Genomic DNA, 25,878 nt, shown 5'->3' with positions numbered 1-25,878 from the left:
GATATTCCATACACCATAATAATCATGAAACGAAACATCTAAAATATATAATCCATTGGTGATGAATAATGATTATTTTTTATCAACAGACACCTATCCCTTGTCCATGTTGGGGAACAGTTCAAATTACTTACTAAAAAAGCATTTGAGGGGGGGCTGTTCATGAATAGATAAGTTTACAACAAGAACCGGTATTCACATTATTGTTAGGCATGGTGAGGCAGCAAGTTCTGAGTCAAAGGCAGAAGAGAACTTCATTGGGGAATTAATGAAGCTCATCAATTCAAACGGTTACATACCCTGACAGGTTTTTAATTCTGATGAGATTAGTCTCTTCTGGAGAAAGATGGTGAAGTGAACCAGTATTAGTGAACATAACAGTAGAAGAGAAAGCATTGCATGATCACCAGCTAATGAAAGGCTGTCTCACGCTACTAAGTTGCAAAAATACATGCAGTGATTTGGTGAAGAATGATCTGGTACTTTCCCGGCGAATAATGTTTGCCAAGATTATTCGGGTCTCCCACCGGGTCCACGTTCGTAGGTTTGCCGACGTTTCGATGGCCGAGTCGTCCATCGTCTTCAGGGCATGTCGGTACTCAGGTATTTGGCCGCCTTATATAGTTTGGTCGGGAGTTCAGGTCACGTCTGATTGGTCAAACGCTTTCCGCCTCTTGTTTTCCTTGATGTTCCTCAAAATGGGTTTCCACGCGTTACTGAGGGAGTATCCGCTGTCTCGGTTAATGGATTTGTTTTCGAGCCGGATCGCTATTGCTTCCTTAGTCAATCTTTCCCAAAATTTCTCTTCTCGGCAAAGGACCCTTGTCTCCTCCCACCGAATGCTATGGTCGGAGATGATGCTGTGCTCTGCAATGGCCGACTTCTCAGGTTGGCACAGTCTGAGATGTCTCCGGTGTTCTTTTAACCTTGTAGCAATGGTCCTTCCGGTCTCTCCCACGTAGACTTGGCCGCACTCGCAGGGTATTCGGTATACTCCAGGGGTCATGAGGCCACAGGGGTCCTTTGCCCTTACTAATTCGTCCCTGAGTTTGTTACAGGGACGGAAGTAGGTGTCGATGTTGTACCTCTTCAGTATTCTCGTGACCTTGCCCGAGACCATGGAGACAAAGGGTAGACCCACCCTTGCCAGTGGTTTTGGTTCGGATTCCTTCGGTGTGGAGGCCCGAGGCTTGACGGTCCTTTTTAGCGCCAAGGCGATTTCTCTCTCGCTGTAGCCATTTTGCCTGAAAGTCTTCTTAAGGTGCAGCAGCTCCTTGTGAAGACTTTCTGTGTCAGATATTGCTCTTGCTCGGTGTATAAGCGTTGATAGAACCGCCATTCTCTGGGAGGGGTGATGGTGACTTCTTCCGTTGAGGTAAAGGTCTGTGTGCGTCGGTTTGCGGGTTCCTTTGCAGGGATTTGGAATGGATACAGCGCTCATATGATCCAAAAAAGGGCCGAGAAGGAAGAAAAGAAGAGACAAACCACCGCTGTTCCTGACAGGGAGGAAGACTCCAGACTACGACCGAAGGCTTACGTCACCATCCCCTTCATCGCAGGGACTTCGGAAAGAATCGCGAGGGCTTTAAGGAAACATGATGTGGTGACCAGATTCAACTGCGTCACCAAGATAGCTGACACCCTACCCGGACCCAAGGATGGAATTTCACCGTTAATATCAGAAGGCGTGTACCAAGTGCCATGCTCCTGTGGCAAATGGTACATCGGTGAAACATGCAGAGCGCTGAAAACACGCATGAGTGAACACCAGAGGGCAACCAAGGCCAAACAGTTTAGAGCATCGGCCATCGCTGAGCACGCCTGGAGTGAACCTGGACACTCTATTCTCTTCGACGACGCTAAAATAATAGCGAAAGAAGGAAAATACTTCCAGAGAATAATCAGAGAGGCCATTGAAATCGTTAAAAGGCCAGAAAATTTTAACAGAGAGGATGGATATCCACTCCACAGTGCGTGGAAAAGAATTATTCCGCGCAAATATGAGGACGTTCCCTGATTGGCCAAGAAATTTCCCGGTATTGGCGCCGGATTTTTCCTGTATAAGACGGGACAACAAGCTTCTTTTCATCCTTGACCTGAGGACGCCAGCAGGATAGCTGGCGAAACTGTTGTACATTTAAACGACATACGCGGACGCAGCCCGAAAAATGTGGAAATCACATAACTATTTATTTCATTTCTTTTTTACTTTTACGAATTGCGTTCACATTCCTTGTTCCTTTATTCCATGATCGAAGAAAATATAAACATGATCCACAATCCTAAACAATGCATCTATAATGTTCTTTGAAAAGATTTTGAATTTGATTTATTATTTTGGCATCGAATGCATTATCATATTTCACATTAACTTATAAGTGAAAAGCTGCTTCACTAAATGAGTGTTTTATGTGACGTGTGCTTTATGAGAAAGATTGCAGAACGAATTAAGCTCATTGTTAATTTCCATTCCAAACAAGGTAAAGATATTATATTTAATTTTGCTAGAACTATACCCAATAAGTTTGATTTTACATGCACCTACAGTGGTTCTTTGGATCATTAACAAATGGAGAAGAGGGCAAATGATTTCTAAGGGGATGATCAATTGGGGTTCAAGAAGTCGAGAAGCACACTTGATACTGTAGCAGTCTTGATTTCACTAATAGAGAAGAATGTAGAATACAATACGGAAGAATTAGCTTGTTTGGTGGATTTTAAGATTGTACTCAGGATAAGCAGTGATAGAAAGGAAAACTAGACAGGGTTGTCTATTACCACCCAGCATTTCAACATACACATAGAGGAAATTGTAAAAGACGAATGGAATGAACTAAAGATGGGAATAGTCGTTGGTGATAGGAATGATTGGTGGCGTTTGAAATGTGAGTTTGGACAAGGATGGAAAAGGTTGATGGATAGAAAAAACTGATGAACTGAACTGCATATAAAATATATACCCAGATTATATTTACCAGAAGGAAAGAGAGTAATCTCCAATAAATGTTTCACTTTCTCGGACCAAGAATGTTCCATCGCCAAGGTATGAATAAGTCTGCAATAATTTCTCTGCATCAGTCCTGCCATCTGCTAACTTCCCATGAAACCATTTCTCACTAAAGTGCAGCTCATCATTGGGAACTCCCTGCAATAAGACAAAGAGAAGAGGGAGAGCCTCAGTGAGACAACAGAGTTGTATTGTTTTTATCACAGCACTGTTGAAAAAGCCAATGAATATGCATTATTATTCAGTATATCAGGTTTCCCACCTGGCCGGCATCAGGACCAAGAGATGTGCTTTTCACATGGTGATTTAACTCTCTTAAGGGTATTTTACAACCCCCTTGGGACAGATTTTTCAGCAATATGAACCATATGGGAGAAACAAATATTCACAGGAACACAACCTGCTCGGCACTAGCAGCCACAGCACAACTCAGTCGTGGGGCATGCTGTGGACTAACAGTGGCAAAGGTTTCCCATCAAATAAGTCATATTTTGGGCATGAACATCTACATATGTGCCTCATATGTTAAAAATAAATGCTGAGGGGCAATTATTTCAATATTTTGTTATTAATTAATAATAATGAAATATATACTATTTTATTACTATTAAAGTGTCCCAATTACTGATTCACCAAAGATTACAACACTCATGCTAACTTGGCTGGATAATACTAAAGATGAGTTTGGGGGTTGAGAATGGGAGCCTTCTTCCTCCCCCCAGACGGGGAGTAACCAACACAAACCTCTTTGGGTCGGTGGAATGCTGCTCCCCCCTCCTCCTCCTCCTCATCCCCCTCGTCAGTGCCGTGGTTCTCCGGGAATGTGTCTGTGTAGAAGAGCTTGTTCTGAGTGAGAGCAAAGAAGTGTGGATTCCAATCTTTGTCAACTGGGTCCTGGAGGTAGAGAATGCCATTCTTCACGGTGGTACGAAGGTCCATCTCCTTTGCTGCAAATTAAACAACAATAGAACATCTGCTTTAAATGCTAATTACCTGGAACTAGGCCAATAGTTTAAAAAATTAAAGATTTCAAATCATAATCAATTGTCAAATTACAGCGACATGGTGTGCAATTCACTGCATAAATTTTATAATTTTATCTTTAACCATCAGATATATTCTTAACAAATTACAGCAGTTAAAGCTATGATATTCCATGCTATGGCATAATATTACACACATCATCATTCAGACAAAACTAACAGAACAAGTCCAAAAATCATTAGATAAAATTTGAGTGTTTTGCACACACAAACTATCTAGCACAACAGACTCAGACACCAAAAAATATCAGTTACAGAGTTAGCATCTGCAAGGAACAACACGTAAGAATATGGCACATTATTAATGATTTTACCAGAAATGATAGAGGAAATCAACATAAATATCAAAATCACTTCCAAATATTTGAGTCAAAATACTGTATGAACTTCCTCATGTTGTATAGAATACATTCACTGCCCAAATATCTCATCATCATATACATAATAATAACAATTATCAAATGGATATAAATATTTACTTCATTAAGTTTCACATTCATGGTAAACCATCATGGTTATATTCATTCCATATTCCTTCTAATGAGGATGCATAATGGATCAAGGAATGTTTGTGCAATTTTGGACATATTTTATAGAAGCATATTAGGAATGGCATTAACTCCACGGCCCCAAAATAACTTATTCTTAGATCATGATTTGATTTAGAACTGGAGGCACTATTGTAATATCACTTCATTCATGTTTCTAACCAATAAAAATGAAGCCACCTTAAGGGATACAATGCCAATAGTTTCAAATATTTAAATCAACCAGCAGAAGTATACCTGTAGATTTCAAAGAAACTGCAGGAGATGCCACAACAGTAACTTTTAACAGTCATCAGCCAACATGCATTTCAATGCAACAATTTCAGTGCATAAAAATCATTAGCCTTGACTGGGATTCAAACCCAGATCCCTCGATGTCCAGCAGAGTGCTTTAGCCAGTTCAGCTATCAAGGCGTCCTCTAAAACTCCAAAATTTTAGGGGCTTTAAAGGAACAGATGTTTTGTTGTAAGTTTAACAAATGTTGTTCCTTTAAAGCCCCCAAAATTTCAGAGTTTAATAGGATGCCTCGACAGCTTGACTGGCTAAAGGACTCAGCCGACATCAAGGGATCCAGATTTGAATCCTGGTCAAGGCAAATGATTTTTACCCTCTGAAATTGTTGCATTAATAATTACAGATCTTCAACTGTGAAATGCTTAATTTTAATTTACAGTTTGACCTTTTTCTATTTTTGTAGACCCAGTAGATTCCATTATAATGTCAATTCGGCAATTTATATCATGCATTTAGTATCCTCTAATACACTAAAATCCAGGATTTATATACATAATGGAATAATATTTATTCACCCAATGTAAACATTTAGATGAAGGATAAAATAGAAAGGGCACATGATGAACATAAGGCAAGAGCATAATTAGGCTTCCTCTCCAATAACCTTTCCCCACCCCAGTTGGTGCATGCATCTCCTATCATGCACCCTTTCAGCGGATCATGGGATATTTATGTAGATGTAGGTTAATCATATTGCATAACTTACTGAGGCACTTTAATATAAAAAAGAAAAAACCATAGCCCTAAAAAAAAACATAAACAACAGTAGTAGTAGTAGTTTTAGGGGAGGCGACTGACAGCTGAGGTCATTTGTGCCATTAGGGATGAATGGTAAAGGAGGAAGAGTGGAGAGAAACCCGGCATCAGCATTAGCCTACTCTTATAGTAAGGCACCAAGGGGTCCATAGTTTAATGTCCCATCCAACAGTCGGCATACTCTCTCAAAGTGCTCTTCACAAAGCACTTCAAGAAGGGATTGGGTTACCACTGCAAAATATCTGCAATCACCAGGATTCCAACCTGGAACTTCTGAGAGGGAAGCCAGTATGTTGGTCACCCCCCCATCCCTATCCCCAATATGCATAACATAACTTTTAAAAATGTCGAAAGTATATTTGAAATAAAAACCTTTTAACTTAGGAAAAATAATATTATCTTTGCTTTCTACAGAGTAAACTTTATTCGTTGACTAGTTTTGTTTACACTGTAACATCATCAGGACTAGTCTTATTCTGTAGAAAGCAAAGATAATATTATTTTTCCTAAGTTAAAAATGGAATTCTACAAAGTTAAGGCCTCAACCATTCATTGCATAAAAACCTTTTACCTTATTATAACATCATTTACACTTCACATACAATTTGAATAGCTGCACCCATTCAACCATTGACTGATTTTCCTCTATACTCAGTCTCAGTATTACTTATTGCTCAGGAAAGAGCTACTTGGGTTATGAAACTGTGGAATTTCATAGTCCAAGAAGCTTTTTCCAGTATCTCAGATTTTTACATTTGGCCAATAAATATCAAAATAATATAATGAAAAAAATTGCCTCATTTGAGTTTTTAATTATTCTTTGATCAAAAATAATTCAATCAATAATAGTGAATAACTTCATCAGAAAAAAAATTTTGAATTACTCACACCTGGTTGTAATATATCTTTATATTAATGAGTAATGGCTATGAGAGATGGAAACAATTCCCCAAATTTAAAAAAATCCATGGTAACATTTCTTTTGGTAGTTAACTAATTATCGGTAATGGATGTGTAAGATTCTTCAATTCCTGGTACCTGAGATAAGAATTAGAATAAAAATTAAAAACATTGGTTTCAGAACCAAGTTTGATTCTAAGGTGAGAGGTTTGAATACAACGAATCCTCTCGTCAGATCATTAGATCCACTCAAGAAAATTTTGGGTAATCAAGGATTAGTTTTGAAACTTAAAAACCATACAGATTGTGTATACTTTAACCTTAAGCTTTGTACTAGTATGATAAGTCTGAAAATTTCTAATATGGTGATAATTTATCTTAAGGTGATCAAGCTTCAGTTAACTATTACAACTGTGGATAACATGATATATTTTCATCCATCAGAACTATTGGATACTAATAGTCATCCCTCAGAAATAATAAATTTGTATTTTTCCATGACCATTAATTACATACAATGTTTCAATGCCAGTCCATCATCATCAAGCATTAAAATGCATTGTACACAATAAAGTAATGCGAAAAATTAAAATTTCCATTATTTCAGAACTAACAGTATTGAGAACTATTATTCGGAACTGAAGTGACACCTAACCAAATACAAGCAGAGCTTACCATCTGAATATTAATATTTCATAAAATTTAGTCACAGCGCAAAATGCATGGGCACAAAAACAACCACACAAAATTACAGCCTATGAACTGCAAATGAAAACTTACTAGCATAGAAGCACAATAGAGATGAATAACATGAAAGAATACAAACCATCATCATTTTTGATCATGAAAGATGCTTCATCAACACCCTCTGGAAGTTTTTTGTGCTTGAGGATGACCTTCTTCCGTAGTTGGTACGGCGACGGAAGTTGTGTTTCATTCTTTTCCACCGGATGTGCAAGCAGCATTTCCCCAAACACCTCTTGCATAGCAGAGGCCATCTTCCGCTGTTGTGGCAGTGAACAGTTGTCTTCAATTGACAGAATCACAGGATACCTTAGAAATATAGATTATAATTAAAGATCAAAAAAGATTCTCAGCATGTCCCACCTGCGTTTAATTAATCAATCTTGAAAAATGTTTTGATGAGGGTGAATCAAAATTTTAGTCCAAATACAGTGAGGTTCTTCCATGCATTCTTTCCTCAAGGTAACTTTCTCCTTTGTTCGAGAAGATGATTTCATTATTTCATTGATAATATACTGCATGCATGCAAGAACTGAAAAAACATCACTCATTATTGTATTAAAGAGACAATAATAATCATGACTGGATGACTTATTGTTTTAACCTGACATTCATTTAGTTTTAGACAACTATACTTATGCAGGAATGGGGGACAGTATAAGTGCGTAAGGAGAAAATCTGAAATGCATGGCGACTGAAATAGTGCACCTGTTAAATTTATGTTGCATATGCAGCAGAAGATGCCAGCATTACATATTTGTAATCACAAAAGAGAAGTATATCAGAATGTATAATGATCTACACTTAGAAACCCAACTGTTATACAATTAATATACAAAAGACTTAAGTGAGGAGAAATATGCCATCCTCCAATTAATCCTCAGCAAATGTCTCAATCTAAATTCAGCAGTTTATTTTTTCATTCATGTATGATATGATGGCGACATGAAAGACAAAACAGCTCAACTGGAACAGGTACCAAGCCAAGTATTTCAGAACTACTTTGCTCCCTCAACTCCAAGAATTACCCATTATATTTTTAGGTCCATACACAAAAATACACAATGATGGAGAGTTGTGATATCAGTAAAATAGTCCTCAATTAAGAGACATGATCAAAACCATTTCACCATGAGCAATAACCCATTATAACGTAAAACAAGTACAGGGGAATTCAAAATTCTATAACAAGTGATACCAAAGTTTTTCTGCTGACGTTTTATTTACTCATCATTCTAAATTCCTCATAGGAGCAATTGATTAAAACTAGATGTAACATGAAACGAAGTTCATTTTTGGTATATTCATTCCCAGTTGAAAGAGTTAATTTTAATAAATTATTTGAATTTTATAATCATACGAACATCAAGTACAATTCAGGTGAGCGCCATAATAGTATTTATAAATACCTAGCCAAAGGAATCAACGTATCAAGGATGACTCATTGAATTACTAATACACATTATGCTGAATACTTATACATTAATTAAGTCACTATCTCTCTCTAATCCATTCAGTTACCTCTCTTTTCTGTGTCAACAAATGTGTTCCACTTACCCAATGGATGACAGTGATTCCCTTACACAGCGGCGGTTACAATATAGATTAAACTTATTAAAAACATTTAAAGATGGGTCCATTTCCGATGACATCAAGAGCATAATACGAACCCCAACGTATTACAGGCAGTGGGATCATGAATATAAGATTAGAGAGATTGACTGCAAGACAGACAGGCTTAAATGGTCATTTTTTCCTAAAACAATAAGAGACCAGAATGCTTGTAATCGAAATCCCCCAGGAGCCATCTGGACATAATAAGTATTAAACTACAAGGCAGCGACTGCTCATGGTTATACGATTATAATTATATATTTTTTTGCAGGTTCCCCTCACCTTTCCCCATCCATTTGAAAAACCCTAACTCCCTCATCCCTTACCCTTTCCTCCTGGTGCTGCACCCCCTGCCACACACCTTTTTGGTGGCTTTCAGGGTATTGATGTAGATGTAGATGATAGTGGAATATTTTAAATTAAAGTTTCTTTGGCATTCCATATTTCAATTAGCTGTACCATGATAAAAACAAGGAGGCTTGATGCTGAAGTACTTACTCAGAGGTAACAAAGGCGTGCTCCTTAATCGTTTTGATTACATCCAAAAATTTAATCTTTGTGGTCAGTGTGTGACCGTGGTATATAAATGGCATTCCATCAGGGCCATCCCAGCAATCCAGCTCAATGCAACGACAGCCCATGCGCAGACACCTTGCATACGCCTCCACTGATGACTCACTTGAAAATTGATCTCCAGTCAGGTACCTGTAAAAGATTCATCATAGGAAGGCCAAGAATTAGATGGTTCCTGAATACTGGTTTTCAAGGATAAAAATTCTTTTTTCCAGGTTTAGTGCTACCATTTTCATCACCTTGTATTCATGATGCAATCCAATGAACACAGCTTAAGTTAAATGAACCAATATCTCAGCATTTTTTGTGGTATCATAGGCATTCACGTGCAGATAATTAATGGATAAAAATAGTTTCCAAAATCTGATGACTTGCCTAAGCAGAAATCCTCCTTATTGATGGAGAAATTACTTCAATACAAGTTTTTGATTCCTGCACTGAAGGTTTTGACTTTTTTTAAACAATATTAATGTTCCAAAGAAACTGCGGGAGATGCCGCAACAGTGACTTTTAATGGAATCATCCACTAATATACATTTCAATAACTACAAATGCCTGTGACATTGTATGTACGGCATTTCGTCACAAAATTTTGTTCCTTTAAAACCCTCGAAATTTCAGGGTTTGAGAGGACGCCTTGATAGTTTAACTGGCTAAAGCACTCGACCGGACATTGAGGGATCCGGATTCGAATCCCGGTCAAGTCAAATTATTTTTACACTGAAATTGTTGCATTGAATATCAATGTTATTCATGTCATGGCACCTTCTTGAGTATTTGTATTACTATCATACAGGAAATACAAATTTATAAACAAAGGACAATACGGGAGAATAACAGCAGGAAGCTGATGTTAGCAAACAATCATTCCTGTTAAGGAGAACTTATTCATTTAAAACTAAAAATTTTCAAATAACTAAAGCCAAAAAAATTACCATTGCCTTGTAGATAAGATTGAATTGTTGAAAGCTAAGGGAAGGAAACCTGCAGAAAAATTTAGCAGTCCCTAAATGCTCGGAGTTCGCCATTCATTCCTCAACCCTATAAAAAAATAGCATTGCTGCATTATCTTTTCAAATGCGTCAGATGCCAGACAGAATTGTGTATCATGGACCTAGGTCAAAACATAAGACCTGAGGTGTATGAGAATACATGGCAGGAGAAGAAAGGCTGACCAAAGGAATATATGGGAGCACATCATAATGCAAGCCGAGACTCGCAAACATGAATAAAAACAAGCATTAGAATGATAATAACTTGAAACCAAAGTACGAGTACTGATGACTTAAATTTTAAATTTTATTGCATTAAATTTTTAAATTGCAATTTTTATTATTGTGGAATAAAACTTTAACCTTTACCTTAAAACTCTACAAGACCTCAACTATGGTTCAATAGATACTTAATAATACTGAGCGAAAATAATAACATGTTCATTCACTCATGTGCTAAGTACAACTCCTCTTTCTAATCATGTCATGACTCTGATCAATGAGATATCTTTAAGTCATTTAAAGAAAGAAGAGAAAATTTGAAATGTGAAAGTACTGAGGCACATGGGCTATAAGTTGAAACACTAAATCTAAATATCCCAATGGATATCCCTCAATTCATTTAAAAAATCAAGTTCAACTGCTATCAGGTAAACTTTTTGGTTGGCTTTTATCAGGATGTTACAAAAATAATGTTATTACTCATTATTCAGGAAACATCTCCCATTATACTTTGGTGAAGTGAACCATTTATTATTAAAAATCTCTCCAAACTAGATCATACATACGTGTTGTGTGATGATGATATCCAGTAATGTGCCAGTGGACGGGTCATATCTTGATACACATGGTCAAATTGGTGATTCCAAATTTCATTTTGTTTTGAAAATAAAAAGTCCATAAACTGTAAACAAAATGCAAAAAAATACACAAAATCAGTTTAAAAAAATGGAAAGGAATTTTGAAAATTATGAACGAGGGAGTTTCCTTAATTTATGTGTATGATTTTTAACTAAAATATTGCCTGAAGGATAGAATATAAAATAGCCAATCGAAATCAATATTGCCCTAGTCAGTCAGATTATTTCTCTTTGAGTGGAATATGTATAAAACACCAGCATTGAGGAGGTAGGAAAGAAAGTAACAGGATATTGTCTCTTTTTGGGACCTATGGATAATTTGCCAATACGATAATGGGACATCAGATAACCAGGGCTCCACTTTTATGGATTTGATATTGCTAAACTTAAATAATTACATATGTCCTGTAATAACTTGATATCATAGCCCAATTTTAATGCCCTTCAATTCTGCGTACTTCAATGTGAGGCAAACATTTTTTTCAATATACTTATTCTCGTTTTTCTGTTTGCTAGTTACTAGAAATGAATGAGTCATGTGTGTCACAATTTTAGCTCAGTTACGAGGGTGGTCCCAGAAGCACCCGGCCTGACCTAGAGATGGCAGTAGTTGTTTGAAAAATATCACCGTATTAGAAAGTATGCAATCTATAAAGCATTTGAGGGGGGACCCAAAAATAACAGGAATGTTGTTATATTGTTTAGTTTTCAATATATTTACATTAAATTTTGTTCACCTTCAAAGTATTCCCCATTGACCACAATTCACTTCTCCAAACGATGCTTCCATTGTTAGTAACATTTCTGAAATTCATTTATCGGGATGTCCTTCAGGCCTTCTAGTGATTTTTGTTTTACCTCCTCCACAGTGTCAAAACGCTTTCCTTTCATGTCCCTTTTGAGTCTGGGGGAACAAAAAGAAGTCACAGAGAGCTAAATCTGGTGAGTAGGGGGGGTGTATAATCGATTTTATGCCGTTTTTTGTCAAAAACTGCATCACAGAGAGGGTGGTATGAGCCGGCAGTATGAGTTGTCATGATGGAAGAACCAGTCACCTGTGTGTCAAAGATCTGATCTAGAATCCTCTGAATTGATCTCTATGACACTACATCTCACAGAGTTGATCAATGATTCTGCAACGGTCGTCACCAATGAGGACATTGATTTTGTCGACGCTATCGTCAGTTCTTGATGTTGAAGGGCGGCCTGAATGGGGTTGGTTTTCAATTGACATTTCACCAATTTTAAAACGTGTGAACCACTCGTAGACTCTGGTTTTGCTTAGGGCAGCTTCCCCATAAGCAGTCTTGAGCAATTTGTCTCTCCTGTCCATGGCAGCATTTCTCGAACATAGAAGCCATAGTTGGAGGAGTCAAATAATCTTACTGATCCATCAGAGTTTTGTAGTCAATTACCAAAGCATCCAGTCTGGATTTTTTCATCATCTATTTGCTCCGCACTCTATCTCCCCTACTTTTACCATAAATACTCATCTGACATTCTGGTGAGTCAGTGCTCTGCATATAGCCCATTAGTTGTAGATCATGGGCGATAGTGGCTAATACTGGCTATTAAAGTAGTCTCTTCAGGAGTGATACTATGTCACTTGTTTAAAATAGTTAAAGCAGGCTTGGGGTTATGTTAATAATCTTTGGCTTGGCTTGTGACATGCAGGAAAAATGGGCAAAAACTGTAAAGGTGTCGCAACTCTTTGTCTCACAAATCTTTGCTTCATCATAACCCATTAGAACCCAACTAAATCTTAGGGAGATAATATAGGAGATTGTTCAAATAAACAGAAAGAGGGAATTGAAATGCTTCACCTCAGCAGTGGTGAAGTATGGCTCCTGAACGTTGCGCTGGGCGTCCTGAAGATAGTCCCGCATGAACTGAGACACTCCTCTCTCATCATTGCCCAAAGGGTCCCGCTGCTCCTGGACCAGGAAGCTCTGAAACTCTTGGAGGGTGACAGTCACCCCATTCTCTGAGTAGTTCCGATAAGATTCAAAAATCTCACGAAATGTCTGCAAGAGAAATAGAAAAAAGGTTATGTCACATGTTTAACGTTTAAATGCATAAAAACATTTATCGTTCAGCAGTATTAATTCAGCTCATTTATTCATTCAGCGGCAAAACATTTATCTACTCTGTTGTTTATGTTACTGAAATAAAAAATCTTCTATGACTGCTACTTTGTTTCTAGGGTTTAATAGTAGACCCAAGTTTCATCTGTGGTCACAAACCAGCAAAGAAAGTCTCATTGGTTGCTCTTAAAATAGGTCAAAGATTGTTCTGAAATTTCAGTTCTGATGCATTTCTGATCCGCAAAAGTTGCAGCACCCATCGAGCAGATAATTTTCTCATACCCAATTCTACTCTTTAAATGTGATATGCCTGTTCAGATGACATCCCTAGAGCTTCAGCAATTTTTATGCGCTTTCAGTCAGCAATCCTACATTGCCATTTTACGTAATTTTGCAATAATTCCTGAGATAATGGCACATTTTGGCCGACCACTACAGGGATCATCATATTAGCATTCCTGAACAAACAAACTTGTTTTTCCAGGCAACAGTTGAATATGAAGCAGCTGAGTCCCTCTGAGTGTTCTGCATGTTGGCATGGATTCCTTTACTTTCACACCTTTCTTTATGAAGTACTTAATCATTGCTTAAATCTTAACTTTTTCCATCTTCACAAATCACCACACAGGAACAACAACAGAGAGGCATCCGGACCTCTTGGATCTCTTCCCAGAGCACTGTGTTTACTCATAAAGAATTTCTTATTTGTAAATGGAAAACTGATTGGGCTACGGCTGACATCTGATGGCGATTCCAAGAAGCTTTCTAAATACCCTTGTACATAATTGTTCCTACTGTACCGCCTTATTGTTTTTGGCAATTGAAATTTCAAAAGCCTTAGAGTTACCATTATTAAGCATCAATGAAATTGAACCCTTCTAGACACATTAATTCAGACTTATAATTAGCCATATTCATTTATGAAGGCTCAAATTTTTAAGTAACTTTTAATGCATATAAAAAGTCCATCAGCTATGAATAAAAATTATGATATAATTTAGTGTAGCTAATTTTCCCTTGAAAAGAAAACAAGACATTTCTTCAAATGATAAAACTATTTCCATTTTAACCTCTCCACATAATTCACCGCAGATACCACAGCATTGTTGGCTCGCTGTACACCCAACATGTAGCAAATTTAGATACTATAAGAAGGTTTCCATATTCAAATAAATTAACTGACTGGAAGGATTTAAAATATATCTGTTTTCAAACTTGATGGAAAATTATGAACTTTAACCTCAGACCAAATGTAAGCATAATGTACTTTTTATCTAAATATGTAGTCATAACACTCACATGCCCATCAAACATCAGCTTGTGGTAAAGGGTTGCGAAGTCATCAAAACCCAGCTCCATCCTCTTTCTGGTGTCCACTTCTTGGAACAACTCCCTCAGTTTGCTTGTGGGCACTTTGCAGTTCACTCGGGGTAGGAATGCCTTCATATCTTTTAATGTGACCCTTTAAGAATAAGGGAATATTGTAATTCAAACCATGCATACATAACAGACTATATAAATATACATACATATATATGCAAATAGAACAGACTCAGACTCCTAAGTACAAATAAATGATTCGTAACTACAAAAACCCTATCACAAATCCATGTATTCTTCATCTCACAATGCATCAAAAGGTGGTTACAGTCGGTTTACTCCGTTAAAAGTTATTGTCACGGCATCTCCCACAGTTGCTTGGAATCAAAGCAGATGATCACCTGTAGGGGTTTCCATCACTTAAGATTCAATAAACCAAAATAAGGCTGATTCAACAACTGATATGAGAAGATGTGAATAATTAATGCAGATTGTTTGCATCAGTAATTAAAAATTTAAGACGAAATTCTAAATGATGACCCTGTTACTGATTTGGAGACTATTTTGTGAATATAGAGCTACACAAACCCACTGTTTCTATTTCATAATAATTTGAATATGTATATACATCCTTAAAATCAGGTTGAAAAAAAATCAATGACACATCTTTAGAGTTTCAATGCAACAATTTTAGAGAGTTTTAAAAATCATTTCCCTTGCATTCGAAATGCATATTAGTGGATGACTCCGTTAAAAGTTACTGTTGTGGCATCTCCCGCAGTTTCTTGGAATCTTTGGAGAGTTGTCTACAACAGTTTGTTTGTATGATGCCCTTTGGTATGGTGTGAGAAAACAAGTACATATCATGTGTGATCCTGGTACTTAATTACTCACATTTTCCTTCTTCATTTTTTCACAAAATCACAAACAGAAATATCAGTTTCACCATTAATCACTTTAAAATTAATTCTTGAAAGTTCTAACAAAGATAAAAAATACACAAGATAAGTAAGAGGGACTAAACCCTTAGGTGAACCAACCTTTTTTTAATTAAATCTCCCTATTTTCTATTAAAAATTAGTTGTCGGTGAAGCTCATCTAGACACGGCATATTTTATTGCATGGAGGAAAGATAGTTGGTAGGCATGTAACCCTAGATACAGTTGACATACCTTTCAGGATGTGATTCAATTTTTGCTATTTCACTTTCAAATAGAAAAGACAAACGCTTTCCTCATCCTCACACATTATATTTACTAAAAGTTTAACTATGAGTAATTAAATAAATGATGATAATATAAAAAAGTGTTATGGTTTCATGACAGAGAATGCAGTTAGGTTTTGAGTTAAACTGATAAAAAAAATCTTCTGCTGATATTAAGTTCAATGTATAGTACTGGTGCCACATTTGATTGCAGGATGCTTCAATCTGTGGCAAACTCTGATCTATTCTTGCCATATCTTCTTACCCCATGTTCAAACTCATTCTTTAAAAAAGGTGTTTTCATGTGGAAGGAGGTAACTTGGAGCAACCTGAAAAATTTTAACCCTACTAATACCACCCCAAAATATTTATAAAGGTATTTTTTAAATTCTATGTATGCCAAGGATCACAAAATACATACATTTCCCTCAAGTTCTCCATTTCATAGAACTCTTTCCTTAACCACCGCTCAACTTGCAAGGGATATGGTGCACTCTGAGTCTCTGGTACCAAACTCCTGAGGCCACGGATCCACAGCTCACATTCTCTCTCTGACAAAGCTGAAAAATGGAACAGAAAGATGCATTCCACAAACATATTCTGGGATACGTCCACAGTGAACAGAGTCATTCCTTACATCAATACATCTTAGAAAAAAGTGGACACCTTAATCAAACTTGATAGTCGAGATAATTTTAATGAGATATTTCATTAGTCATATTACACAGAAAATAATTGCATTTTGATTTAAAAATTAAATAGTTGTACAAGAGCAGGAGGAAAATCAAGTTATCTAAATGAAGCTAAGAATTCATTAAAACTTTGTAATGATCAATTAAATCTAAGGCTTTGGGTTTCTAGCTTAACACAATATATTCAATTCAAATAAATTAAATTAATTTGAAGGATAACTTTCAAGCGCCCACTATGTATAGTTTAAATGTTGCTGGCTCTCAAAATGCAAGACATAAACAGAAATTATTATTCATGGAAAAAGAGTGAATATATGGAATACATATTTGACCGATATTAAAATTTTTAACATTTGTTAAGCATGAACATTTTTTTTAATTCGGTAACATGCTAAATAGCACAGGAACAAAGTGTTACTACATGACCATAGGCATTTGCTGACCCACAAGGGAATGCATTTCTTTGTAATTACAGTGAATGTAGCCTCTATTCATATCTCTGCTAATTAGTCACCATAGTTGGTGGCCACATTTTCCAGAAATAAATGCAGAGCTTTCCTGCATAAACAATTTAAATTAACACTCCTCCAAGAGCAAATGGCCACTACTATTGCTGCCAGTTGCCAAAAAACAAATTTTTTAAATTATTTTACACAAACAGCAATATTCATCAGTATTCTGCAAAAATCAAGTAAATGATTCCTTCATACTTAGTTGACAATTGTTACAACATTTACCATCACTAGGAATTATATTCTTTGTCAAAAAATCTCATACTGCTTGGGATGGAATGTCAGAGAACTTCTCTGGGTCCAGTCATTTGCACTCAATAAAGGAACCATTTGACCAAGTGTAACATATGAGATGGTCCTATCTATAAACCAATCCTAATTGCTTCTCTGCATAATGCGGGACCTATTAGTTAGCACAATATTGGTGCTCAAGTCATTTCTATGGGGCAATGACACCCTATAATTTTACACTTCTACTGCTACTGTATTTTCTCCTGGAACTACAACTGGGTATTCTAAAAGGAAAATATAATGACATTTTTCCAATTTGTCATTGATTTCCCTTCGCATTCTCTACTGAAAAGTCAGTCACAGAATCTGTGCATTTGTCTCACGCAGAGCAATAAAAGAAATGAGGGCCAGAGCAAAGTCTTGCTGAGTCTGCTGCAAAGAATAAAAGTACTTCTGATATGAAACATTAATTCGGCAGGTAAAATGACGGAGATTTTTAAACCTAGAAGTAAGAAAAAATAGCCTATTAATCAAAAGTGATATTTTGAAACTCTCAGTACAGCAAGCATGAATGTGATCACTTTTCATTGAGAAGAACCGCAAGATTCTAATGGGAATCATTTGCTTAGAACAATGGAACCGGGAGGATTTGGATTGGCACTATCAGTAGTTTACTGACTTCCAACCTAAGAACTCAAGTTCAAATAATGGCAGTGGTAGGATTTTTCAGCGGTACTTTGATCTCCTCTTGGGTGGAATGCAAGCAATATGAGAGGAGTATCCCTTCTCTAAGATGGGACAATAAATTGAGGGTCCTTTGTCACCCTAATTAAGAGTAGGAAGCTGTCAACATCTGGATTCTCCCCACCCTTCCCCCATTCCCCAAAAATCCTGCCTCAACCATATTATTCACCATAGGTAAATTATATGGTTGAGGTCCTGATCTTGCAAATGACTTTGACCTCCCCTAATAAATACTACTATATGAAGCCGATATGATTGCGAATAATAACTAATGTGATTTTTATATACTGGCTCTCATTCAAATGTCAAACAAAGAAGGAAATTCATGATTCGTTCTGAAATGTCCCTATCCATGAATGTAATGTGTCCAGCCACCCTATACACATTGGAAAAACACTGAAAAGTATCATTACCCAATAAATTAAAAAATAAATGCATTATTTTTCAAACGAACATTTCTAACGGGTTTCTAATTTTTCATAAATTTATTTCATTAATGACGTTTTTAATTATTTTAAATAATTCTTTAAAGGGCTTTGAGCAGGGGAACAAGGAAATCATGACAACAGGTTGTGTAAGCCAATTGTCAAAAAAATAATAAATAGATGCTGCCAATGCTTCTGTTAAGTGGTTTTACCAAATAAATTATCTCTGTGATGTAACAGACTAATAAAATGTATGTGAAACCAATGACATGCTATGTGGATAAATGCAGGAATCCTCATCTGGCATCACAAACTAATGACATGGATGACCAATGTTTAGCCGATACATGATGGGTAACATATATCCTTTTAGGTTGCTTTATATAAGTCACACTTATTGGAGAAATGTTCACAACTTTGTATTTACACGTTTTACAATTTAACTGGTATGCAATTAAGCTTAAACGAACATCACCAGGAACTTACCTGCAATTGAAAGAGACTTCAACCGAAATTCCATTCCATAGTACACCACAAAACACCTAAGATTTTCAATTCTTTTAGCTTCTTCCGACCATCGTTCAAAATCTTTGGAATTTTTTCCTACACGGATCTCTCTTACCTCTCGCAGATCAACTTAAAAAAATATTGCGCAAGTCAGTCACAGAAATATCGTGTGTTTAAAGCATCAGCCACAAAGTTAACCAACAGTAATGAACAAGCTCAGGATGTCATAAATTAAGTAGGATGTATATTTGACAATAACCAATTTCAAAAGGTCTTATAGAAATACTTAAGCTTAACATACAATCAACGATTAATAAGGCGAAGACGTAATTCTATATATTTACCTGCCCCTTCAAATGTCCTTGTCGACGCAGTTCTGGACCAGACTATTTGCCTAGTCTCACGACGCACCATTAAAGTCTTTCTTTCCGGCCTTTTTCTTGGAAAAAACTTGGTTACAACTGTGCCTCTTTCCAGCTGACAAATGATTTGCTCCATTTCAGGAATGAAGCTTCCCAATGATGGTATCCCATTGCTCATACCCAACATTGCCATCGTTATATATTGTCCCGTATGTTATAAGCTAGCCTATAATAGAAAGGTTAGGAAATTAGAATTGAGGAGTTGGAGAAAATTAATACTATTTAGCATCCTACTCTTAACATACTGAAACTATGCCATAGATAATTAGTAATTCATAAACTAGGATCCGAAAGGACTACACATTACATAATTTAACTGTCCCTAAAAATCATATAGAATGTCTTCAGCGATGAAACGATATTCTCTCAACATAATTAAAAGGCCTGTCAGTAACTAGGGGAGACAATAAATGAATTTCATCAAGGATTATCAATCGAGTTTTCAGTACCTTGACCATCCTGTGTTCAACAGATTTCCTTAGCCGGAGAAAGACAAACAAAATTACAAAATAAATTTTTTAAATTTAACAATAAGGATGATTTTTCATTCTGTAGCTAAATTGTGACAACGATGAATAAGTAACTCATTGTAACAAAACACTGGAAAACAATCTCTCTGACTTTAACCGAACCAAAACAGACGTTCATGATGACTTCGGAAATTCGGATATCAGCTGTTTTCGAAGTTCATTTGTTTGAAATTTCCATTAATCGCCACTAGAGAACGCAAATAAACAAGTGTTTTTTGTAAATGTTGCTGATTGGTTGAATTCTCTCTCCTTCATCCACTAGGAGTACCACATGTGCAAAAGTCCAAAAAGCTGATGCAATATTGTGATTCAGTAGTTTATGTCTAATGAGCTAATGACTGGGTCGATAGTAAACATTTAAAAATTCTAGATTAATTTCACTTGTATAAGTTTTACAGTTATATCTCATTATGGCAGAAGAAGATGCGGTAAGAAAAGTTCCTCTAAACGCAACCACTATGTTGTTAAGTGAAAATTACTCCGTCCTTACGTATGTTACAATTGGTTCGATCAATGAACCCTATGTGATACGGTGATCTTTATATATTGTTTCTTACTTGCACATTGAGAGCTGAGTGTACTTCAAGTGATATGAGAAAGTTCATGTGAGGTTGCCATATGCCAATGAAGCAGAATGTTTATCCTACAATTATGTTTGTGTGCAACGTGCATTTCAGATTTTCGACCCCACAATGAAAAAAAAGAAGAAGAAAAAGAAGACTGCATTTGATATCGATGCAGCTTTGGCTGAGGGTACCACAGAAAGCAATGAAAACGCAGAACCCAATTTCACAGATAAAGAAAATCAAGAGCCGGCTGTTGCGGAAAACGAAGGGAAGGATAAAGACCTAGAAGGTGCGTTTACTGTAGTAACACATTTGTCTTTGCCGAATGCTCTCAAGCATCCGTTTATCAAATTAAACTATGCAAGAACGTTGCTGCCAATCTTGGGCTGAAAGAATTCATGTATACGATGTTAATTAAATTATGCATTGAGTAGTAAGGGTTTCCATATATTTTGTGTGTATATATATTGTGCTGGTGGTGTTTCAGATGGAAATTTTGACATTGGTATTAAGAAAAGAAAAAAGAAGAAGCCTTTCAGTTTAGAAGAATTAGAATCTGCATTGCCGGAGTCGGGTACTAAGGGTAAAGAAGATGGTGGAGAAGAACAGAATGGTGCTGCAGAGGATGGTGTCGTTGAGGTTAGTCATTTTGTTATCATTTGGACTTAAATTCTGTTCATTATTGGGCTAGAGGTCTCATATATTCATATTTATGCAGGATAGTTTCGATCTCGATATGGACTTCTCAAAAACCAAGAAGAAGAAAAAAAAGAAAAAGGATTTTGATGAATTGATGGCCGAAGAAGAGAAGAAAGAAGCCGAAGAAAAGGAAAATTGTGAGTCCCGATTCTGTAGTATCTTGTGGAAATCTTTTGTGTCCTGAATTTCTCCTCTGACACAAGAATTTTTGGTAGTTGAGGTTTGACAATTTTTTTGATTTTACCCAATATGCTGCACTGAGGTGGAAATGGGCTCTGAACCTGGTAAGAAGTTTTGTATTTGTTATTGTAGGCTGCGTAGTCTTTTGTGTTTAGATTTAACTGTGTCATATGTCTCCCTATTAAGCTAAATTTTGCCTATTGTATCAGAAATGTGTTGGTTGAAACTTTCACGTTGTTTTAATGCTTTTTCGGGTAAATGTTTAGTCGTACTTAAATTGCGTTACAATTTACACAGTTCCAATTTCTACATCTCGTGGCATGTAACACAGTTCGAGTAAGATCACATGCTTCAGTACAAAATTTTGGATCTCATCTGGAACTTGTTAATTGTTAGCCTCTTTCAGAGACAAATTTAGTGTTGTAAAAGCTGTCATGTGAGACATGAAATATTTCTAACATAAACTTAACCTGGATATTATAATTGCAGAGCATTAAAATATCTGTTAAACTATAATATGTATTTTTAAGCATATTTTGTGTATCAAATTCGCACCTCGGTACATTTCTGCTTAAGAATTTGAGCCACCACCAAGACTTCATTTGTTTCGATAATTTATTGCCACCAACTTAAATGCTTACTGTTGTGGTGTTGAATCCATGTCGTGTTGAATCATATCTTGCATATGTTCTTTCGACGCACATGTATATCATGTAACATCCTGCAACCTATGCAATCAAATATCTTCCATGTCAGTTACATAGTTCAATGTATGCACGAAATAGCATATGGCTCATTTTCAATGAAGATCCAAGAAAGTATTCATAAATCTAAATTCTGTTTACAAAAATTTTTCAATTTAAAAAAATTTGCAAGAAGGATATCACCTATTCTTTCTCAGCAGTATTCAGTAGCATATTGGAGGTCATTGTAAATATCATTGTGTCATATTTAAATGTTTGTGCTGCATCCAAATGTTATGATTTTTTTCAAAGGTTTGTTTATCCTAAATGTTATAAGGCATTATTTAAATTTTGACTTTGCCTGCCCCAAAAGGGAATGGTGTGAATGGTATGTATGTACTTGTTTATTTCACTGTACAATTATTTATCTTATCACTGCTTACACTTTTCACTGTGCATTTTAATAGCATAAAAATAATACCATAAATTATAATGTGCTTATGTTAACTTTTGCTAATTCTAGGTTAAAAGGGTGAGGTAATGTTGGAAAATGCATTAGTAGTATTCATTAGAGCCCGTTATCTCATCTTTATATAATGCTTTCACTCATTTCCTTTTGTTCTAGTAGTGTTGAGTTTTAATTTGTTCTATTTTAGTAGTGTTAATTTTTGCACTATTTACTGTGATGTAAATTTTTCTGTACAGAATTATATCTATGGTCTCATTCCAATTTACTACAGTAGTTACAGTCACCTCACAGATAGTAGCACAATAATAAAATGTCTTATTTTCCTTGTCTTCCAGCTGAAGAGACCAGCCACACGACTTGGTCTGGCTCGGACAGAGATTACACATATGATGAGCTTATCACTAGGGTATTTAACATCATGCGAGAGAAGAACCCTGACATGGTTGCTGGCAAGAAACAAAAGTTTATCATGAGACCACCACAAGTAGTTCGTATTGGTACAAAGAAGACGTCCTTTGCTAATTTCACAGATATATGCAAAACGTGAGTAAAATTCCTCTTGCTGCATGGATTCTATTTTTATGATTTATTTAAAATTAAAAAGCACTAGAACTCTTTAGGAAATAAAGTAGGTTAATCTTACAAAAGATATTTGCAGATGTTGTCTGGAAAGTACTCGCTGGATGTACGGAGGTGAATTGAATGAAAGTTCAATTTAATCAGTGAGGAAACTGTCTATAATTAAACTTTTCAACACTATATGGGGGGTCACTGACCAAGCATTTCAACAGTTCAGGGTACCATTCATAAGGACTTAATTATTTCTTGACATCTTTCGTAAATATAGTCTAATGTCAACATCTGAATGCCCTTTTCCTCAATTCTCTAAAACTTGTATTGGGCCATAACAGGACAGTATACTATGCAGAAATTTCCACATCAGTGACCTGCAACAATTTGAAGTTACTAGTTTTTGTGTTGTGACACTTGAAATCTGCCTTCCTAATGAGACTCACGTGACAATTCCTCATACAAATATTCTGATTTTCGATTATTTTTCACGTGGGAAGGAAGTAAATTAAGTCATGATTGTGAAAAATGAATGCATCTGGGGTTGATTTTTGTATGTGAGTGCTAGTGTTTGCAAAATATCGGTAATTGAATTGGTTGATGGTATCTCATTCACAATTCCTCGTTAACATTTCCTAGTTGACTGAATCATGTGGCACATGAGGAAATAATTTTAACAATTAATGAATATCATTTGTAATATATCTTCAATCTCCCATCAAGGTGTTGCAAATTATACAGTTCAGTGAGTGTATCACAGAATCAGTTGGTGTTATCAGTCGTGTAACATTTTACTGTAGAGCATTTTTGTTGAAATTTTGTGTGGCACGAGTGTTTAATCCTCTGTGACACTTCTATTTTTGTTCAGCATAAGAGGTAAGTAGGAATCTAGCTTCAGATAATAGTCCTTGCAGCGATCCTATTACTCTGCACTAAGGGCACAAGGGGAAATCCAATTCAAAAAATCTCTGTCTTTATGGTTTCCAAATATTTGAAGACATTAAGGTGTGGTCTTAAAAGGATTTTGATATGGTTAGTTGGCTGTTGATATCAACTATATATTTTCATAAACTTTTAACTAGGGATTTTGTGACAAAACCTTGCAATTTTCTGTTCAATAGGTAAATTTTTTGTCCATATGGTCCATATGGTTGTCCATATGTCCGACTCCAATGAAAATTCGAATGAGGCATGTTATTATTCTTTTGGAAATGAGAGATTTAAGTCAATCTTAGCAGATTGGCTTTCCCTCCTCAATGTTCACTTATAATTTTTATTAACAAAGAGATGCTACACAATTTTATATTGATTGACAGGTGTGATGGTAAAAATGCAAGAAAAAAATGTATGGTTATGCAATAAGTATTTGTATTTTTTGGTACATTAAGTAGCATTACTTGTTTCCTTTAATGAATACTCTACCTTCAGCATTATATTTGTTCTTGGAAAGTAAATTATAATTGATTAGTATTGGTTATGATTCAACAAAAAAATTATGCATGAGCATTCACATTTGATGCAGAATTATTCAATCAAATAAACTCTGGGGACAAGGTTTCCCACAGAGAATGAGGCTTTTGAAAATGATATATTTATTTTTTTGATCTCATACGATTAATGCTTGTAATATACACTTCCTCCTCCTTGAAGCATTACATTTACATCATAACTTTAGATATATTGATACTTTACAACATAACAATTTAGATATATTGATGATAGCTATGATTCTTAGATATCATAAATTGGAATCATATTTAGTAAATATGTACATGTATATCTCATAATGATCATTGCAATTGTTTTGCCGCAGACTTCACCGACAGCCAAAGCATCTACTCGACTTCCTGCTGGCTGAGTTGGGTACCAGTGGGTCTGTGGATGGTAACAACCAGTTGATCATCAAAGGCCGTTTCCAGCAAAAGCAAATAGAAAATGTTCTCAGGAGATACATCAAGGAATATGTCACATGTCACACATGTCGATCCCCTGATACTATACTCCAGAAGGACACTAGGCTCTTCTTCCTTCAATGTGAAACGTGTGGATCTAGATGTTCTGTGGCCAGCATCAAGTCTGGATTCCAGGTGATCATGTCCCACCTTACAAATCTCAAGTTCTTCCTGTTTTAAGGGCAAATGAGTTGGGTGTTGATAATGGTGTTGTGAAACTCTTCATGAATGTACCTAACCAATTTTCCATTGCAGGCTGTCACCGGGAAGAGAGCTGCCATTCGAGCGAAGACAGCTTGAGTTAGTTAATGAAGTTATTATGTGCCGTCTATCTAAATTTCTCACTTTTGAGACAATTTTTCTGCTGAGAACCTTGCGTTTTTGTGTGAAGAGTCAATATTTAATCTCTAGTGATCACGTCAACTTATATTGCTCATCTCTTCAAGTTATCCCTGTGACTTTTAAATGGCATATTGTATGATCCACGTCAACATGATTGTAAGTAAAGCAGTATATAGGTAACAAATTATTGAATGACTATGTTGTTTCTATTTATAACTGAATTTTAAATTTAATGAGGCAAAAGATATACAGTTAATCGTGCATATTGTGGTATTGAAGGATGCCTATGTATAATTGATGACTTCCCAATTGCCAAAATTGGTGGTGGTCTTGTGTAATAATTAATCTGGTCACTGTTTAAATGTAGGCAATTGTAATAAGTTCATAATAATAAAATGTTACAGGATAAAATTC

At 36.0% G+C, this 25,878-nt stretch overlaps 2 protein-coding genes across 4 annotated transcripts in view; one reads left to right on the top strand and one right to left on the bottom strand.

The window, feature by feature from the left end:
- The window catches only part of sl (small wing phospholipase C gamma 1), a 60,169-nt gene extending 40,085 nt beyond the window's left edge, over positions 1 to 20,084 (bottom strand). For both annotated transcript variants that reach the window (XM_071590383.1, XM_071590384.1), the window contains exons 1-11: positions 19,923 to 20,084; positions 19,396 to 19,639; positions 19,031 to 19,180; positions 16,362 to 16,500; positions 14,716 to 14,878; positions 13,156 to 13,356; positions 11,261 to 11,376; positions 9,406 to 9,612; positions 7,376 to 7,602; positions 3,752 to 3,954; positions 2,976 to 3,145 (exon numbers count right to left, since the gene is read on the bottom strand). In XM_071590383.1, coding sequence (XP_071446484.1) covers positions 2,976 to 3,145; positions 3,752 to 3,954; positions 7,376 to 7,602; positions 9,406 to 9,612; positions 11,261 to 11,376; positions 13,156 to 13,356; positions 14,716 to 14,878; positions 16,362 to 16,500; positions 19,031 to 19,180; positions 19,396 to 19,606 — 1,787 coding nt within the window. In that variant the 5' untranslated portion in view covers positions 19,607 to 19,639; positions 19,923 to 20,084. The remainder of the gene's footprint in view (positions 1 to 2,975; positions 3,146 to 3,751; positions 3,955 to 7,375; positions 7,603 to 9,405; positions 9,613 to 11,260; positions 11,377 to 13,155; positions 13,357 to 14,715; positions 14,879 to 16,361; positions 16,501 to 19,030; positions 19,181 to 19,395; positions 19,640 to 19,922) is intronic.
- Positions 20,085 to 20,244: 160 nt separating this feature from the next.
- Positions 20,245 to 25,875, top strand: eIF2beta (eukaryotic translation initiation factor 2 subunit beta). 2 transcript variants are annotated; one of them, XM_071590561.1, is made up of 8 exons: positions 20,245 to 20,431; positions 20,681 to 20,858; positions 21,057 to 21,208; positions 21,288 to 21,406; positions 21,521 to 21,552; positions 22,936 to 23,143; positions 24,984 to 25,257; positions 25,378 to 25,875. In XM_071590561.1, the coding sequence occupies exons 1-8, from the start codon at positions 20,414 to 20,416 to the stop codon at positions 25,420 to 25,422; spliced, it is 1,026 nt and encodes a 341-aa protein (XP_071446662.1). In that variant the 5' UTR covers positions 20,245 to 20,413; the 3' UTR covers positions 25,423 to 25,875. The 2 variants fall into 2 exon arrangements, with proteins under 2 accessions (XP_071446662.1, XP_071446663.1); XM_071590562.1 differs by lacking the exon at positions 21,521 to 21,552 and having other exon boundaries at positions 21,288 to 21,405.
- The last annotated feature ends 3 nt before the right edge of the window (positions 25,876 to 25,878 follow it).

Source organism: Hetaerina americana, unplaced genomic scaffold (genome assembly GCF_022747635.1).
Source record: "Hetaerina americana unplaced genomic scaffold, ioHetAmer1.1.p SCAF_4, whole genome shotgun sequence".
Taxonomy (NCBI): Eukaryota; Metazoa; Arthropoda; class Insecta; order Odonata; family Calopterygidae; genus Hetaerina; species Hetaerina americana.
This window is presented reverse-complemented; position numbering and strand designations above follow the sequence as displayed.